Source organism: Oncorhynchus mykiss, chromosome 18 (genome assembly GCF_013265735.2).
Source record: "Oncorhynchus mykiss isolate Arlee chromosome 18, USDA_OmykA_1.1, whole genome shotgun sequence".
Classification (NCBI taxonomy): Eukaryota; Metazoa; Chordata; class Actinopteri; order Salmoniformes; family Salmonidae; genus Oncorhynchus; species Oncorhynchus mykiss.
In genome coordinates, this window is record NC_048582.1 from 6,082,238 (window position 1) to 6,101,398 (window position 19,161).

Consider the following 19,161-nt stretch of genomic DNA (forward strand, 5'->3'; position numbering starts at 1 on the left):
CTCAGAGATCAGGGACATATTTGCCCGCGACATGTATCAATTAAGTTTTACAAGAGAATCTTTGTTCAAATGTTGACCCCCAGAGGGTTCATTTTTTTCTGGAATGTTCCAAGGTGACAGATACACCCACACAGGTTGTTTGTGTGACAGCTAGATGTTCTACGACCACAGCACGGTAAATGTGCCCTCACTGCCAGTGTTTTGGCTACAGACATGGACTATAACCTGGGGAAATAACCCACTTATCTCATACTATTCACACCAGTCGCCTTTCACTGACGGTTGGAAAAACAGCCCTAAACACACTATTTTTATGCTAAGAAATGGACGATGTGCACTTGTAGGGTTATGCTCAAACACACAAAGACATACATTCGTTTCTGGAAGGAAAAAAAACTGTATGAGGATATGTCCTTAGAGTAATACTCATTTGAAGATGTAGCTACTTCAAATATTAATTTAAGAAATTTAACAGTGATTTTTTTTTACAATGATTTGTGTCATGGTATGTGTGATGCATGACGTCATCTACTGTAAAAATCACCTGCCAGGGGGAGTGGCTAAAGGTAAGCGTCAGAAGGGTTTCCCTATTCCGTTATCATGACGTGGCATTGTGGACATTTTGTAAACCAAGTATATTACGAAGTAAAATGTAATAAAATGAGATGTGATTATATATAATCGAATAGGTTTGTTATTTCATCGCTGATCGTTTTTGCGTACCTAGAATATTTATGAGGGGGCGGTTCTATTTCCCGCTCATGCTTGATTGACATGTGCCCCGAGGCTAAGCGGAGCTCGGGCACAGTCAGGCGTTCTACCTTGGAAAACATGGAAAGAAACCACCCGGCAGATTCATAGACATTTCAATATATTTATTAATTATGGACCATGTTTCGAGACGCTGTGGAGTCAGCCGATCGCGTTTAACATAGTTGTTGCCAGATTGCGGTTGCTCTCCAGTTTCACCCACCAAAGTAAAAATCCAGGTGCATAAACGGGTTTCTCTCTTCCAGATAGGATGAAAGATCGAGACACTACTCTCCTCTTCCAGCTAAATTAGCTTGTGCCTCGGGTGGGTCAATACAACTCTCCGTTGTTTGACTGTCTGGGACATCGAGTGACTCTTCGACTGTCCCTGATCGGCATCCGAGTCCACGCCTGGGACTTGCAGTTGTGGGACTCGCTTCATGGAGAGAGCAGCGATACCGTTTCAACTTTTGGACTACGGAATAGCCTTCTGCGATTAACTAAGCGTTTAGGCCATATTTCCACGGCATATTTTGGAATATATTTGGGTTCACTCATGGAAAAGAAAAACAACAAAGCGAACAGGGTTCGCTCGCCGCAACTTCACAGCCTGAACTCGACTATCAACTCTCCTCCCAGCGGCAGCAGCGCCAAAGAGAGAGTGCACAGGTAGCCACTCTTTATAGCCTGCAAAAGTTACATGCCAACTTAACAAACTAGCTGGCTACGAAGCTTTGCATATTTTTGCCCGTCCCTATCACCTTACACCTGACAATTGAATGTTCTTAGCGTTAAACAATTTTAGGGAGAGTTATGTAAAAAAAAAAAAATGGCCAATGCTAGCTAGTCAATCTGGCTAACGACAAAACCACGGCAGGTGTTTGTTGTACTTGTGTTTTGCAAAGCTACCTCATACAGTAGTTAGCTAGCTAAGTTGATGTGTTGAGAATGAGAGGACTGTCGGACTCAGTCCTTCGTAATGGCATGTGCACTATTCCAAGCTGCCTCACACCCTCCACCCGACACCCCGTCCCCCACCATGGAGATTACACACGTTTTAGTAGCTAGTCACACGTGTTGTGCTATGCACAGGAGTCCTCCGCTGCTGTGAACATTTAAACACAGTGTAATCGATGAACATTGCTGGCTAGGAAAAGTTCCCAACCAAAACATTAGGCTGTCAGTGCAACGCTTTGTTGAAGTTCACTGAGGTCTTTTAGGTTGTATCTTTTTCTACATGATAGGGTACACGTTGTGGGCCCCCACGGTGATTATAGTTTAGTGTTTTTATTTATATTAGTTAAAACATACATCATGATTAAAAAATATATATATTTGTATTTATACTAGTTTGTTTTGGAGTAAAATATAATAGTTTTTTATTTTTTCAAACTTTTTTTCGTGTTTTAGTTTACTAAGTTTACTAAGTTTACTGTCTCTCAGGGCTCATTCTTCCTCTCCTTTCCTCTCCTCCTTCCTTTCCACAGTGTGGTTTTACTCAACCATCTCTCAGTATTCAAGTGGGAAAATCCCATCAGGTCACTAATCCACATGATAGCATTGCTCAAAGATCTTATTAAATCTAGTCCTCTGGAAAAACAGTCCTGCTGAATGGAGAATGTGTCTGGTCTTATAAAGGGCCAGTCTGTGTCCAGATTCCATAGCAAACAACAGATTCCCAAACATGCTACTACTACTCACCAGTTTCACTACGCTCGTCGCTCACTATCCCCTTAAGATTGACTTCGTTTCTGACTCCTGCTAGCTAGACTCCGTTTGGCTGTGACTCTGTTTCAGTGTGGACCGATATGGCTGTGACTCTGTTTCAGTGTGGACCGATATGGCTGTGACTCTGTTTCAGTGTGGACCCGTATGGCTGTGACTCTGTTTCAGTGTAGACTCCGTATGGCTGTGACTCTGTTTCAGTGTGGACTCCGTTTGGCTGTGACTCTGTTTCAGTGTAGACTCTGTTTGGCTGTGACTCTGTTTCAGTGTGGACCCGTATGGCTGTGACTCTGTTTCAGTGTGGACTCCGTATGGCTGTGACTCTGTTTCAGTGTGGACTCCGTATGGCTGTGACTCTGTTTCAGTGTGGACTCCGTATGGCTGTGACTCTGTTTCAGTGTGGACTCCGTATGGCTGTGACTCTGTTTCAGTGTGGACTCCGTATGGCTGTGACTCTGTTTCAGTGTGGACTCCGTATGGCTGTGACTCTGTTTCAGTGTGGACTCCGTATGGCTGTGACTCTGTTTCAGTGTGGACTCCGTATGGCTGTGACTCTGTTTCAGTGTGGACTCCGTATGGCTGTGACTCTGTTTCAGTGTGGACTCCGTATGGCTGTGACTCTGTTTCAGTGTGGACCCCTATGGCTTTGAGCGGTTGGAGGACTTTGACTATGAGTCGTATGAGGAGTTGATGTCAGAGTACCTGGCCGTGCTCACCAGGAGGTCCATCAGATGGTCCAGGCTGTTGCAGGGACGGGGACGGCTGGAGAAGAGCATCAAGGGTGAGTGGGACTTCATCGGAGCCAGAGCATAAAATCAACTATTTAGATATATATATTTTTTTACCAGCGACAATATATATTTTGTCTGCTAAAATGACACCAACAAAACACAAAAAAACAGATGAGCATTGTAATGTCTCTAAAACAATACATCTAAGAAGTAATGTGGTGTTTTGTTTAATTAGATTTTTTTGTATCCCAAGTCTATTAACTAAAATATCACAGATTAGACCAAAATGTTCCCCTGCCCCATTTTAAGGGCGGGAGGTTACCGTGGTAGCCCAACTCGAGTCATGTTTGTGCCTGTGAGATTGAGTCTTGACTAGTAGAAGCATTGCCTTCTCTAACCAGGCTGGTTGACAGAATGCCAAGAGTGTGCAATGCTGTCCTCAAGGCTCAAAGATGCAACTTTTCTACTTTTGAAGAATCTGAAAAATAAAATATATTTTCATTTGTTTGACACACTTTGTTTGTGGTTACGACATGATTCCATATGTGCTATTTTATCATAGTTCTGATGTCTTCACTATTATTCTACAATGTAGAAAAAATAAAGAGAAACCCTTGAATGAGTCGGTGTCCAAACTTTTGACTGGTAGTGTGTTTTATTATTTTTGATTTTGATTTGTAAATATTTATTTATTTAAATTTTAAAAATTATTTTCCCTTAACCCCTCCCCCAAGTGGAGTAAACAAATGAACAATACTTAGGCTTCCACTTCCAGCTTATACGTTTGGTGTGTGTGTGTGTGTACGTGTGTGTGTGTGTGTGTGTACGTGTGTATGTGAGAGAGAGTCTGTGTGTGAGAGAGAGAGAGAGAGAGAGCGAAAAAGAGACTTAAGTTGTATCACTGACTTATGAAGCACTCCCACAGTGAAGCGGTATGTGCGCAAGGGCGTGCCCAACGAGCACCGAGGGTTGGTCTGGATGTCAGCCAGCGGGGCCCAGGAGCACCTGGAGAAGAACCCAGGCTACTATCACTCTCTACTGGACACTACGAAGCAACAGCACGACCCCAAGCTGGTAGACTCCATACGCACAGGTTAGCTAATATACCTCATCACGGGTTAGCTAATATACCTCATCACGGGTTAGCTAATATACCTCATCACGGGTTAGCTAATATAGATCATCATGGGTTAGCTAATATAGATCATCACGGGTTAGCTGATATACACCTGAACAGGTTAGCTGATATAGATCATCACGGGTTAGCTGATATTCACCTGAACAGGTTAGCTGATATAGATCATCATGGGTTAACTGATATAGATCATCATGGGTTAGCTGATATAGATAATCATGGGTTAACTGATATACACCTGAACAGGTTAGCTGATATAGATCATCATGGGTTACCTGATATAGATCATCATGGGCTGGCTGATATAGATCATCATGGGTTGGCTGATATAGATCATCATGGGTTGGCTGATATAGATCATCATGGGTTAGCTGATATAGATCATCATGGGTTAGCTGATATAGATCATCATGGGTTAGCTGATATAGATCATCATGGGTTAGCTGATTTTCACCTGAACAGGTTAGCTGATATAGATCATCATGGGTTAGCTGATATAGATCATCACGGGTTAGCTGATATAGATCATCATGGGTTAGCTGATATAGATCATCATGGGTTAACTGATATACACCTCAACAGGTTAGCTGATATAGATCATCATGGGTTAGCTGATATAGATCATCATGGGTTAACTGATATACACCTGAACAGGTTAGCTGATATAGATCATCATGGGTTAGCTGATATAGATCATCATGGGTTAGCTGATATAGATCATCATGGGTTAGCTGATATAGATCATCATGGGTTAGCTGATATAGATCATCATGGGTTAGCTGATATAGATCATCATGGGTTAGCTGATATAGATCATCATGGGTTAGCTGATATAGATCATCATGGGTTAGCTGATATAGATCATCATGGGTTAGCTGATATAGATCATCATGGGTTAGCTGATATAGATCATCATGGGTTAGCTGATATAGATCATCATGGGTTAACTGATATACACCTGAACAGGTTAGCTGATATAGATCATCATGGGTTAGCTGATATAGATCATCATGGGTTAGCTGATATAGATCATCATGGGTTAGCTGATATAGATCATCATGGGTTAGCTGATATAGAACATCATGGGTTAACTGATATAGATCATCATGGGTTAGCTGATATAGAACATCATGGGTTAGCTGATATAGATCATCATGGGTTAGCTGATATAGATCATCATGGGTTAGCTGATATAGATCATCATGGGTTTGCTGATATAGATCATCATGGGTTAACCGATATACACCTGAACACGGGAGCTTGACCTCTGAGATATGTCTCTCTGTCTGTACTCTGCCTTGACAAATAACTGAAAGGGTTAGAGATGTTTAGAGTTGGCGGAAGGTTATTTTTTGGTAGTGATTCTAACCACCTGTCTCCCTGGCAGACCTAAACAGAACCTTTCCTGACAACGTCCAGTTCCGCAAGACGTCGAACCCATGTCTCCAGAAAACCCTGTACAACGTGCTGCTAGCGTACGGACACCACAACCCAGCTGTGGGCTACTGTCAAGTACGTTTACCCTGTTACACCTGGCGGTTCTTTGTGTGCATCCCAGATGGCACCCTATTCACTATGTAGTGCACTACTTTAGACCAGGGCCCTATCCCCTATATAATGCACTACTTTAGACCAGGGCCCTATCCCATATATAATACACTACTTTAGACCAGGGCCCTATCCCCTATATAGTGCACTACTTTAGACCAGAGTCCACAGGCAGCCTCAGATTCCACTTTACAGGCTCAGTCACCGTTTACCACTCTACTACAGTGGTCCTCAACTCCAGTCCTCTACTCCAGTCCTCTACTACAGTGGTTCCCAACTCCAGTCCTCTACTACAGTGGTTCCCAACTCCAGTCCTCTACTACAGTGGTTCCCAACTCCAGTCCTCTACTACAGTGGTTCCCAACTCCAGTCCTCTACTACAGTGGTTCCCAACTCCAGTCCTCTACTACAGTGGTCCTCAACTCCAGTCCTCTACTCCAGTGGTTCCCAACTCCAGTCCTCTACTACAGTGGTTCCCAACTCCAGTCCTCTACTACAGTGGTCCTCTACTACAGTGGTTCCCAACTCCAGTCCTCTACTACAGTGGTCCTCTACTACAGTGGTTCCCAACTCCAGTCCTCTACTCCAGTGGTTCCCAACTCCAGTCCTCTACTACAGTGGTCCTCAACTCCAGTCCTCTACTACAGTGGTTCCCAACTCCAGTCCTCTACTACAGTGGTTCCCAACTCCAGTCCTCTACTACAGTGGTCCTCTACTACAGTGGTCCTCTACTCAGTCCTCTACTACAGTGGTCCTCAACTCCAGTCCTATACTACAGTGGTCCTCAACTCCAGTCCTCTACTACAGTGGTCCTCTACTACAGTGGTCCTCTACTACAGTGGTCCTCAACTCCAGTCCTCTACTACAGTGGTCCTCTACTACAGTGGTTCCCAACTCCAGTCCTCTACTACAGTGGTCCTCAACACCAGTCCTCTACTACAGTGGTTCCCAACTCCAGTCCTCTACTACAGTGGTCCTCTACTACAGTGGTCCTCAACTCCAGTCCTCTACTACAGTGGTTCCCAACTCCAGTCCTCTACTACAGTGGTTCCCACCTTCAGTCCTCTACTACAGTGGTTCCCACCTCCAGTCCTCTACTACAGTGGTCCTCAACTCCAGTCCTCTACTACAGTGGTTCCCAACTCCAGTCCTCTACTACAGTGGTTCCCAACTCCAGTCCTCTACTACAGTGGTTCCCACCTCCAGTCCTCCTGTCCTCTACAACAGTACACATTATTATTGTAGCCCCGGACCATCAACCTGATTGAGTTGGATCAGGGGGTCCTGGAAGACTGGAGTTGGGAAACACTGTTCTACTGTTTCTCAGCCCTCACTGCTACTGCACCATGTTCACAGTGCCCCCTGTGGCTGGTCCAGGCATTACCTGCTAGCCTTTTCAGGAATCCCAACCCTTCCTCGATCATTCAATCAGCTTTTGTTCCTAAATGGGAATTCTGTAGTTGGAGCCGTTCCAACTATAGACAAGGCTACTGTGTGTTTGTGATTTGATAGGGAGATTTTCAGCCTTTTGCAATGCAAATGAGCAGCATTATGGCTGAAGGTTTGGTGTGTGTACAGTCAGTCCTTCTCTCTGTCTCCCTCTCGTATTGGCAGCTTTTCTGTTTATTAGTCTGTCTTTTTGACTATCAAAGACACGTTAAATCACCTCAATTCCAATAGTTACTTACTAGAGACTATGTATTTTTACCATGGGCCCTGGTCTAAAGTAGTGCACTATATAGGGAATAGGGCCCTGGTCTAAAGTAGTGCACTATATAGGGCCCTGGTCTAAAGTAGTGTACTATATAGGGCCCTGGTCTAAAGAAGTGCACTATATGGGGCCCTGGTCTAAAGTAGTGTACTAAATAGGGCCCTGGTCAAAAGTAGTGCACTATATAGGGAATAGGGTGCCCATTTGGGATGCTTAGTGTATCTCTGTCCACCTGTTCATCTCTCCCTCTCTTTGAACTCATTCACCAGAATACAGACGTGTTCTCTCTCCCTCTTAGCAACAGGCTGTATTAGCAGGCAAAGGGGGGGAGGGGGGGGGTTGAATTAGAATATAGTAGCAGTAGAGGTCGACCGATTATGATTTTTCAATACCGATACCGATTATTGGAGGACCAAGAAAGCCGATACCGATTATTGGAGGACCAAGAAAGCCGATACCGATTAATTGTGTGTGTATATATATATATATATATATATATATATATATATATATATATATATATAACTTTATTTGTAATAATGACAATTACAACAATACTGAATGAACACTTATTTTAACTTAATATAATACATCAATAAAATCAATTTAGCCTCAAATAAATAATGAAACATGTTCAATTTGGTTTAAATAATGCAAAAACAGTGTTGGAGAAGAAAGTAAAAGTGCAATATGTGCCATGTAAGAAAGCTAACGTTTCAGTTATTTGCTCAGAACATGAGAACATATGAAAGCTGGTGGTTCCTACTGCCTACCACCGCTCAGACACTTAGATACTTGTAGGCTTGTATGCTCAGTCAGATTATATGAAACGCAGGACACGCTAGATAATATCTAGTAATATCATCAACCATGTGTAGTTAACTAGTGATTTTGATTGTTTTTTATAAGATAAGTTTAATGCTAGCTAGCAACTTATCTTGGCTTACTGCATTTGCGTAACAGTCAGTCTCCTTGTGGAGTGCAACGAGAGAGAGGCAGGTCGTTATTGCGTTGGACTAGTTAACTGTAAGGTTGCAAGATTGGATCCCCCGAGCTGACAAGGTGAAAATCTGTTGTTCTGCCTCTGAACAAGGCAGTTTACCCACCGTTCCTAGGCCGTCATTGAAAATAAGAATGTGTTCTTAACTGACTTACCTAGTTAAATACAGCTATAAAAAAAGAATGGCAAATCGGTGCCCAAAATACCGATTTCCGATTGTTATGAAAACTCAAAATCGGCCCTAAATAATCGGGCATTCCGATTAATCAGTCGACCTCTAATTAGCAGGCAAAGGGAGAGAGAGAGGGCTGTTGAATTAGAATGTATTGGCCAGGCAGAGAGAGATGTTGAATTAGAATGGGTTGTGCCCCTCACTAAGCTGTCAAGGAGAGGATGTCAACAACCTCCAGACAACAACACCTTGAAAACACTGTTGTAACTATTAACAGTTTATTGTGGCTGAAATGCAATATTCATATGTATCTAATAACTGTCTTGTCTTCAGGGCATGAACTTCATCGCTGGGTACCTCATCATCATCACTAAAGACGAGGAGAAATCATTCTGGCTGATGGACGCTCTACTGGGCAGGATACTACCAGGTGTGTTTGTCTTCTCTCCCTGCCGTGGGTCTATGTATAACCCAGCGGAGGTCACATGGTCTTGAGCCTCGTTAAGACCCATGTCCCGTCACACGGAGGGGAGGGAGGGGGGTAATCCTATGATGTCACACAGGAAATGACCTCACGCCCCCAGCTCACTACCATGGCATAATCGGGCTCCACTCTGACAAACAGGTGGATTTGATCTGAGATCACATTCGTCACTGAGTTCAGGGCTCTTATCTTTGAGGTGTGTGTGTGTGTGTGTGCGTGTGCGCGTGTCCCTTGACGACAGTAATAAAACCTACAGTGTAATGAAAGGGACTGTTGATACTAAGTTGTGTGTCCTGTCTGTCTCCTGTCCAGACTACTACACCCCGGCCATGCTGGGTCTGAAGATGGACCAGGAGGTTTTAGGGGAGCTTGTGAGGACCAAAGCCCCAGTTGTGTGGCAGGCCATGGGGCAACACAACGTCATGTGGACCCTGGTGGTCTCCAGGTGGTTCATCTGTCTCTACATAGACGTCCTGCCTGTAGAGGTGAGGGGGGGGGGACTAGGGGTTAGGGGAGGACTAGGGGTTAGGGGGGGACTAGGGGTTAGGGGAGGACTAGGGGTTAGGGGAGAACTAGGGGTTAGGGGAGGACTAGGGGTTAGGGGAGAACTAGGGGTTAGGGGAGGACTAGGGGTTAGGGGAGACTAGGGGTTAGGGGGGGACTAGGGGTTAGGGGAGGACTAGGGGTTAGGGGAGAACTAGGGGTTAGGGGAGAACTAGGGGTTAGGGGAGGACTAGGGGTTAGGGGGGGACTAGGGGTTAGGGGGGGACTAGGGGTTAGGGGAGGACTAGGGGTTAGGGGAGGACTAGGGGTTAGGGGGGGACTAGGGGTTAGGGGAGGACTAGGGGTTAGGGGAGGACTAGGGGTTAGGGGGGGACTAGGGGTTAGGGGGGGACTAGGGGTTAGGGGAGGACTAGGGGTTAGGGGGGGACTAGGGGTTAGGGGGGGACTAGGGGTTAGGGGGGGACTAGGGGTTAGGGGGGGACTAGGGGTTAGGGGAGGACTAGGGGTTAGGGGAGAACTTTGGCCTAATCTTTGTTGTTGTTGGAGTACTATTACTAAGTTGATGTAACTATTGAACATGTAAACACCCAGTCAGGTTTGGGTCTGTGATCTGTTGTAGATGGGCTATTAAATCATGTTTTATCAGTGCTGAGCTTTATCAGAGACTCAGCCCCACAACAGGGCTGAATCAGGTTCACAGGGCAGAATGGGAACAGCACCACCACAGGGCTGAATCAGGTTTACAGGGCAGAATGGGAACTCGGCCCCACCACGATGCTGAATCAGGTTTACAGGGCAGAATGGGAACTCAGCCCCACCACAGGGCTGAATCAGGTTTACAGGGCAGAATGGGAACTCGGCCCCACCACGATGCTGAATCAGGTTTACAGGGCAGAATGGGAACTCAGGCCCACCACAGGGCTGAATCAGGTTTACAGGGCAGAATGGGAACTCAGGCCCACCACAGGGCTGAATCAGGTTTACAGGGCAGAATGGGAACTCAGCCCCACCACAGGGCTGAATCAGGTTTACAGGGCAGAATGGGAACTCAGCCCCACAACAGGACTGAATCAGGTTTACAGGGCAGAATGGGAACTCAGTCCCACCACAGGGCTGAATCAGGTTTACAGGGCAGAATGGGAACTCAGCCCCACAACAGGGCTGAATCAGGTTTACAGGGCAGAATGGGAACTCAGCCCCACAACAGGACTGAACCAGGTTTACAGGGCAGAATGGGTTCTGTGTGTCAGGAGGTCAGTCTGCTGAGCTGAACTCAGTCCAGGGCTGTGTCAGGAGGTCAGTCTGCTGAGCTGAAGTCAGTCCAGGGCTGTGTCCTGGAGCAGCAGGAAGGGAAGAGACAGCAGAATGAAGAACAATCTTTACATATTTCATCACCATGCCTAGTGTCACTGTCTACCATCCCAGCTTGATGACCTGTCCTGCGGCCCATTAAGCCTGACTGTCCTGCGGCCCATTAAAGCCTGACTGTCCTGCGGCCCATTAAAGCCCGACTGTCCTGCGGCCCATTAAAGCCTGACTGTCCTGCGGCCCATTAAATCCAGACTGTCCTGCGGCCCATTAAAGCCAGACTGTCCTGCGGCCCATTAAAGCCAGACTGTCCTGCGGCCCATTAAAGCCCGACTGTCCTGCGGCCCATTAAAGCCCGACTGTCCTGCGGCCCATTAAAGCCCGACTGTCCTGCGGCCCATTAAAGCCAGACTGTCCTGCGGCCCATTAAAGCCCGACTGTCCTGCGGCCCATTAAAGCCAGACTGTCCTGCGGCCCATTAAAGCCCGACTGTCCTGCGGCCCATTAAAGCCCGACTGTCCTGCGGCCCATTAAGCCCGACTGTCCTGCGGCCCATTAAAGCCAGACTGTCCTGCGGCCCATTAAAGCCCGACTGTCCTGCGGCCCATTAAAGCCAGACTGTCCTGCGGCCCGTTAAAGCCCGACTGTCCTGCGGCCCGTTAAAGCCAGACTGTCCTGCGGCCCATTAAAGCCCGACTGTCCTGCGGCCCATTAAAGCCCGACTGTCCTGCGGCCCATTAAAGCCCGACTGTCCTGCGGCCCATTAAAGCCAGACTGTCCTGCGGCCCATTAAATCCAGACTGTCCTGCGGCCCATTAAATCCAGACTGTCCTGCGGCCCATTAAATCCAGACTGTCCTGCGGCCCATTAAAGCCAGACTGTCCTGCGGCCCATTAAAGCCAGACTGTCCTGCGGCCCATTAAAGCCAGACTGTCCTGCGGCCCATTAAAGCCAGACTGTCCTGCGGCCCATTAAATCCAGACTGTCCTGCGGCCCATTAAATCCAGACTGTCCTGCGGCCCATTAAATCCAGACTGTCCTGCGGCCCATTAAAGCCAGACTGTCCTGCGGCCCATTAAAGCCAGACTGTCCTGCGGCCCATTAAAGCCAGACTGTCCTGCGGCCCATTAAAGCCAGACTGTCCTGCGGCCCATTAAAGCCAGACTGTCCTGCGGCCCATTAAGCCTGACTCTGGTCTCTCTCCTTGGTTCTCGTCCTCAGACGGTTCTGCGTATCTGGGACTGTCTGTTCTACGAGGGTTCTAAGATTCTGTTCCGTGTGGCTCTGACGTTGATAAGGAACCAGCAGGCTGAGGTCCAACAGGCCGGTTCCCTGCCTGACGTCTGTGACGGCTTCAAACACATGACCAGAGGCCCTGATGTAGAGGACTGCCACACCTTCATGCAGGTACACACACACACGCACACACACACTCTGAAATGTACGTGTTTGTGGATGTGTTATAACTATTCTTGTGGGGACCAGAAGTCCCCACAAGAATAGCAAACAAACACAAATTTGACAAACTGGGGACATTTTGTTAGTCCCCACGAGGGGAAATGCTATTTCTAGGGGGTTTAGGGTTAAGGTTAGATATTTCTAGGGGGTTTAGGGTTAAGGTTAGATATTTCTAGCGGTTTAGGGTTAAGGTTAGATATTTGGGTTCCAGTTCGGGAAAATAGGATTCTGAGTGGGACTAAATTGTGTGTCCCCACAAGGTTAGCTGTACAAGACTCTGTGTGTGTGTGTGTGTGTGTGTGTGTACACCATAATGATCTCTGTTCATCCCTCTAATCCTTTGTCTTGCTGCTTTCCCAGAAAATCTTCACGGAACCCGGAAGCCTCTCCATGGCAACCATCACCAAGCTCCGGGAGACGTGTCGAGCACGCATCATCGCTGAGGAGTCCTGACCCCATCCTCGTGACCTGTCAATCAAACACACTACACATTCCGGGCTGGGTCCCAACACTCCTTAATGGTCTCCTCTCCTCGGATCCTATCCCTCACTGTTGGGACAGTGTCCTAGACTGTTTTGTACTCTTTAGCATGACTACCATGTAGCTATGTAGACTACCATGTATGGAGACTACTAGGGGTGAAAATAAGGTGTAACGTGTACCAGCAAATGTAATTAGTAACTATCCTGTGGGGGCACATCGCACCGGTTAAACATGAGCCTGTCACAATAATGAACAACAAAGATGCCAATCAAACCTATTGTCTATTACACTATTGTCATTACTGTATGAAAGTCACATGAAATAAAACATATTTAGCCAATGGACATGAAAACATATGCTCAAATGCGGTGTGGTTTGGCAATAAGTGACATTTTGAAAAAGCAGAGATGATCGTCTGAGACGCGCGGACAGCAGTGGACGTTACCAGACTGATATCGTCTTAATGACGCGCGGACAGCAGAGGACGTTACCAGACTGATATCGTCTTAATGACGCGCGGACAGCAGTGGACGTTACCAGACTGATATCGTCTTAATGAGTGACGTCGCTGATCGGCTGAGACGCGCGGACAGCAGTGGACGTTACCAGACTGATATCGTCTTAATGAGTGACGTCGCTGATCGGCTGAGACGCGCGGACAGCAGTGGACGTTACCAGACTGATATCGTCTTAATGACGCGCGGACAGCAGTGGACGTTACCAGACTGATATCGTCTTAATGACGCGCGGACAGCAGAGGACGTTACCAGACTGATATCGTCTTAATGACGCGCGGACAGCAGAGGACGTTACCAGACTGATATCGTCTTAATGAGGGACGTCGCTGGGTGTCATTCATCAAACGGCGGCTGCACTGTAGAGATGCAGGAATTCAACATGAGTTTTAGTCCAGCGTTGGTGTTCATCTGCATTGGGGGAAACCAGCCCTGGAACTATTGGTTCATGTAGACCTGAATGTACACATGTAGCTAGATAGTTCATGTAGACCTGAATGTACACATGTAGCTAGATAGTTCATGTAGACCTGAATGTAGTTAGATAGATGGAGTGTAATGTTAACTCACACCCTGCTAACTGAGGATTCCATGTGTCCCCCAAATGGCACCCTATTCCCTACAAAAGTAGTGCACTATATAGGGAATAGGGCTCTGGTCTAAAATAGTGCAGTATATAGGGAATAGGGCCCTGGTCTAAAATAGTGCAGTATATAGGGAATAGCCCTGGTCTAAAATAGTGCAGGGAATAGGGTGCCAATTGAGATGTAACTCATGTGAGATTCATGTTGCTGACTGAAGCTCATCGTAACTGGAATAAACATTTATTTAAGAACAAGATTTGGATTCTATGACTTTGCACTTTTCTCCTCTGAGTGATGACATCACTGATGACGTTGGGCAGTAGACTTGAAGTGTTGTCGTACATGAATGATAGTGTCTGTTGTAGTGCACTAGAAACTAGCCTGATTCTCTGTACACCAGACATTATTAAATAAACTACTGACTCTTCTCCCCCCCGCCCAGTCTGTTCTTTCTGCTACTTTTGTAGTCCCTGTAAATCTCTAGTGCTGGGAACTACAAACCCCATCTATTCTCAACTCAGGAAGCAGAAGAAAGGTGTTTCAGATGTCTTTTATTGACCTTAGCAAGACGCATAATAGAAAAATGATCAAAACATTCTCTACAAAAATAAAAAGATCAACTCGCTACAATGGATGAACACGATCTGATGGGAGGAGCTAAACGATATTACACACCAGGTCAACACGATCTCATGGGAGGAGAGGGGAGGAGCTAAACGATATTACACACCAGGTCAACACGATCTCATGGGAGGAGAGGGGAGGAGCTAAACGATATTACACACCAGGTCAACACGATCTCATGGGAGGAGAGGGGAGGAGCTAAACAATATTACACACCAGGTCAACACAATCTGATGGGAGGAGAGGGGAGGAGCTAAACTATATTACACACCAGTTCAACACGATCTCATGGGAGGAGAGGGGAGGAGCTAAACGATATTACACACCAGTTCAACACATCCATCATGAAACAACCTTAACCTTGTTCTGTTCCTCAGTCCGACAGCGTCCACAACCTTTTGTTTAGAAACGCAGTAAAACCACAAAACACACAATCCCCCCCCCCCCCCACAAGGACTTTCAAATGTTCCTGTGACCTACAAGATCATCCGCTCAGTATTTCTGACCAGAGAGGAGGAGGTGTTAGACATTCAAGTTTCCCTTTTTGTTCCCTCACAGGAGTCTTCAGACCTCCCTAGGTGACGTCGTAGAAAAGATGGCGGTCCTGAAGGAAAGGAGATGAGGAAGGAAGGGAAGCTTGTTGAGTCCATCACAAAAAACGTGCTTCTAGGAAAGACCCACTCTTCCATAAGAGTTGAATACTATATAATTTAATATCGGATTAATTTAATTTACACAAAAAAACTGCAATTGAAAAAAATAAACTCTTTAAATTCCGTTTAAAGCGAGAATCCACCCAAGTCAAACATAATATCAGAACTAAAAGGGTATACTGAGCCAGCTGCAGTAGAGATGGGCTAGAGACAGAGAGACGAGGGGGAAGGTAGGTTTGACCAGGCACTCGTCTGTTAGTAGGTAGCAGAGGATGATGAGTTACTATGAATAACTATACACAGACAGACAGACAGACAGACAAGACAGACAAGACAGACAGACACACAGACACACTGCAGAGAGGGCCTGGTTTGTACATGGTCCAGTCAGTCATTAGTAGCAGTGGTTGGCTGAGCGTCCGGCTCTCTGCAGTCTGCCTGAAAAGACTCCCTATATTGTGTACTAAGTTTGACCAGAATCCACATAGACCTCTGGTCAAAAGTAGTGCACTATATAGGGAATAGGGTGCTGTTTGATACACATATGGTTGTGTGTCGGTGTTCTCAGATGGTCTGGTATCCAGCATGGCTCCTCTTCCTGCCGATGAGGTAAGCGATGAGAACGATGAGAACCAGGCCGGCCAGAGCAGCTCCCACGACGATGGGAATCAACATGCTGTCCTGATCCAACTGACACTCCTCCGCTAGAGGGAGGGAGAGGGGGGATGAGGAGGGAGAGGAGGGATGTGGAGGGAGAGGGGGGATGTGGAGGGAGAGGGGGGATGTGGAGGGAGAGGGGGGATGTGGAGGGAAAGGGGGGATGTGGAGGGAGAGGGGGGATGTGGAGGGAGAGGAGGGATGTGGAGGGATGTGGAGGGAGAGGGGGGATGTGGAGGGAGAGGGGGGATGTGGAGGGAGAGGGGGGATGTGGAGGGATGTGGAGGGAGAGGAGGGATGTGGAGGGAGAGGGGGGATGTGGAGGGAGAGGAGGGATGTGGAGGGAGAGGGGGGATGTGGAGGGAGAGGGGGGATGTGGAGGGAGAGGGGGGATGAGGAGGGAGAGGGGGGATGAGGAGGGAGAGGGGGGATGTGGAGGGAGAGGAGGGATGTGGAGGGAGAGAAAGAAAAACAGAGATGTAACTCGTGAGATTCATGTTGCTGACTGAAGCTCATCGTAACTGGAATAAACATTTATTTAAGAACAAGATTTGGATTCTATGACTTTGCACTTTTCTCCTCTGAGTGATGAGATCACTGATGACGTTGGGCAGTAGACGTGAAGTGTCGTCGTACATGAATGATAGTGTCTGTTGTAGTGCACTAGAAACTAGCCTGATTCTCTGTACACCAGACATTATTAAATAAACTACTGAACTTCTAATCAAGGACACATTGACTAAGTGGAGAGAGAGGAGATGGATAGATCATATGAAAGTGTAGAGAGAGAGGAGAGATGGATAGACCATATGAAAGGGTAGAGAGAGAAGATGGATAGATCATATGAAAGGGTAGAGAGAGAAGATGGATAGATCATATGAAAGGGTAGAGAGAGAGGAGATGGATAGATCATATGAAAGGGTAGAGAGAGAAGATGGATAGATCATATGAAAGGGTAGAGAGAGAAGATGGATAGATCATATGAAAGGAGAGAGGAGAGATGGATAGATCATATGAAAGGGTAGAGAGAGGAGAGATGGATAGACCATATGAAAGGGTAGAGAGAGGAGAGATGGATAGATCATATGAAAGGAGAGAGGAGAGATGGATAGATCATATGAAAGGGTAGAGAGAGGAGAGATCATATGAAAGGGTAGAGAGAGGAGAGATGGATAGATCATATGAAAGGGTAGAGAGAGGAGAGATGGATAGATCATATGAAAGGGTAGAGAGAGGAGAGATGGATAGATCATATGAAAGGAGAGAGGAGAGATGGATAGATCATATGAAAGGGTAGAGAGAGGAGAGATGGATAGATCATATGAAAGGGTAGAGAGAGAGGAGAGATGGATAGATCATATGAAAGGGTAGAGAGAGGAGAGATGGATAGATCATATGAAAGGGTAGAGAGATGAGAGATGGATAGATCATATGAAAGGGTAGAGAGAGAGAGGAGAGATGGATAGATCATATGAAAGGGTAGAGAGAGGAGAGACGGATAGATCATATGAAAGGGTAGAGAGATGAGAGATGGATAGATCATATGAAAGGGTAGAGAGAGAGAGGAGAGATGGATAGATCATATGAAAGGGTAGAGAGAGAGAACGCTAGATTAGATCATATCCGGTACCTTGTGCAAACTGTCCTCTGGTGATGCCGAAGGGCTGGACCTGCAGGTGGAAGGTGTTGAGGGAGAAGTTCTGGTCTACAGACAGAGTCTGTTCTGAACTACACATGTAGCTACGCCCCAGGGAGCCACGCAGGTAGTCCAGACTACTGTTACTGGTGTTGAACGGGGCTGGAGGGAGGGAGAGAGAGAGAGAGAGAGGAAGTGTAGAGAGGTAGAGGTGAACAGAGATCCAGACATTGTTATGGAACAGCAATTATTCAACAGAGAGACAGAGAGAGAGATAAAGAGAGAGGGACATATAGAGAGAGAGAGAGGGACAGAGAGAGAGAGAGAGAGGGACAGAGAGAGAGAGAGAGAGAGAGAGAGAGAGAGAGAGAGAGAGGGACAGAGAGAGAGAGAGAGAGAGAGAGAGAGAGAGGGACAGAGAGAGAGAGAGAGAGAGAGGGACAGAGAGAGAGAGAAGGACAGAGCGAGAGAGAGGGACAGAGCGAGAGAGAGAGGTGGTAAAGGTGAGTGGTAGTATATATAATCTTAGTCCTGAGAGTCCAGTGTAACATACTGGTACTGTTTGGTCTATATGAACACTATTGATAACAGAGGAAACATTAACCTGTCATATCAGACCAAGCTGCTACCACAGACAGACCAGTCAGGTGGTACCTGTTAGACGTGGTGTTCTGGAAAGACAAGAAACAACATCAGCCACAGAGGAGAGGAGAGAGAATTGACAGACAGACAGATAGATAACCACAGATAGGTAATCAGACAGACTGATAACCAGTCAGGCAGATAGGTAAAGAGACCGACAGACAGGGAGACAGACAGATAGGTAATCAGACAGACTGATAACCAGTCAGGCAGATAGGTAAAGAGACCGACAGACAGGCAGACAGGGAGACAGACAGATAGACTGATAACCAGTCAGGCAGACAGGTAAACAGACAGGGAGACAGACAGACTGATAACCAGACAGGCAGGGAGGCAGACAGACAGACAAAAGTGTAAAAGACTGACAGACAGGTAAACGGTAGAGTGATGATGTCACCAGAGTAAACAGGAAGCTGAGGTTGGTGGCACTGCCCTGTGTCAGCACCAGGGTGGCGCTGGTGGGGTCACATGATCCTGAGCTGGTCGTCTGATTGGGCTGCAGGTTTACTACTTCCTGGATAGTCTGTCAATGAGGAGGAGAGGGATAGGTTATTGTGTGTTACTGGGACAGTGTGTGTGTGTGTGTGTGTGTGTGTGTGTGTGGGTTACCTTATTCTGTGAGGCAGAGAAGTGGGAGATGTTGAGCTGCAGTGCCATGCGGGCCAGCAGACAGACGGTCCCGTTGCTATTGGAGACAGAGTAGCTGCCCTGGTTAGGGGTTCCAGGGGGGGTGGGGACGGGGGCGGGGGCTGCTGTGGTGGTGGAGGGGGGTGGAGGCGGGGCTGTGGTGGTGGAGGGGGATGGAGGCGGGGCTGTGGTGAAGCTCTGGTCAGCAGTACAC

At 46.8% G+C, this 19,161-nt stretch overlaps 2 protein-coding genes across 2 annotated transcripts in view; one reads left to right on the forward strand and one right to left on the reverse strand.

Moving 5' to 3' along the window:
- The first annotated feature begins 55 nt into the window (after window positions 1–55).
- Window positions 56–14,364, forward strand: LOC110527156 (growth hormone-regulated TBC protein 1-A). Its single transcript, XM_036951291.1, has 8 exons — window positions 56–1,419; window positions 3,105–3,256; window positions 4,132–4,299; window positions 5,729–5,853; window positions 9,106–9,202; window positions 9,569–9,741; window positions 12,290–12,475; window positions 12,887–14,364. Exons 1-8 carry the CDS (start codon window positions 1,307–1,309, stop codon window positions 12,977–12,979), a joined length of 1,107 nt encoding a protein of 368 aa, XP_036807186.1. The 5' UTR covers window positions 56–1,306; the 3' UTR covers window positions 12,980–14,364.
- Window positions 14,365–14,639: 275 nt separating this feature from the next.
- The window catches only part of LOC110513718 (lysosome-associated membrane glycoprotein 1), a 17,956-nt gene continuing 13,434 nt past the window's right edge, over window positions 14,640–19,161 (reverse strand). Inside the window, exons 5-9 of the mRNA XM_036951274.1 lie at window positions 18,930–19,161; window positions 18,718–18,843; window positions 18,283–18,349; window positions 17,673–17,840; window positions 14,640–16,089 (exon numbers count right to left, since the gene is read on the reverse strand). The exon at window positions 18,930–19,161 is cut by the window's right edge and continues 7 nt beyond it. Of these exons, the coding sequence (XP_036807169.1) occupies window positions 15,950–16,089; window positions 17,673–17,840; window positions 18,283–18,349; window positions 18,718–18,843; window positions 18,930–19,161 (733 nt within the window). The 3' untranslated portion in view covers window positions 14,640–15,949. The remainder of the gene's footprint in view (window positions 16,090–17,672; window positions 17,841–18,282; window positions 18,350–18,717; window positions 18,844–18,929) is intronic.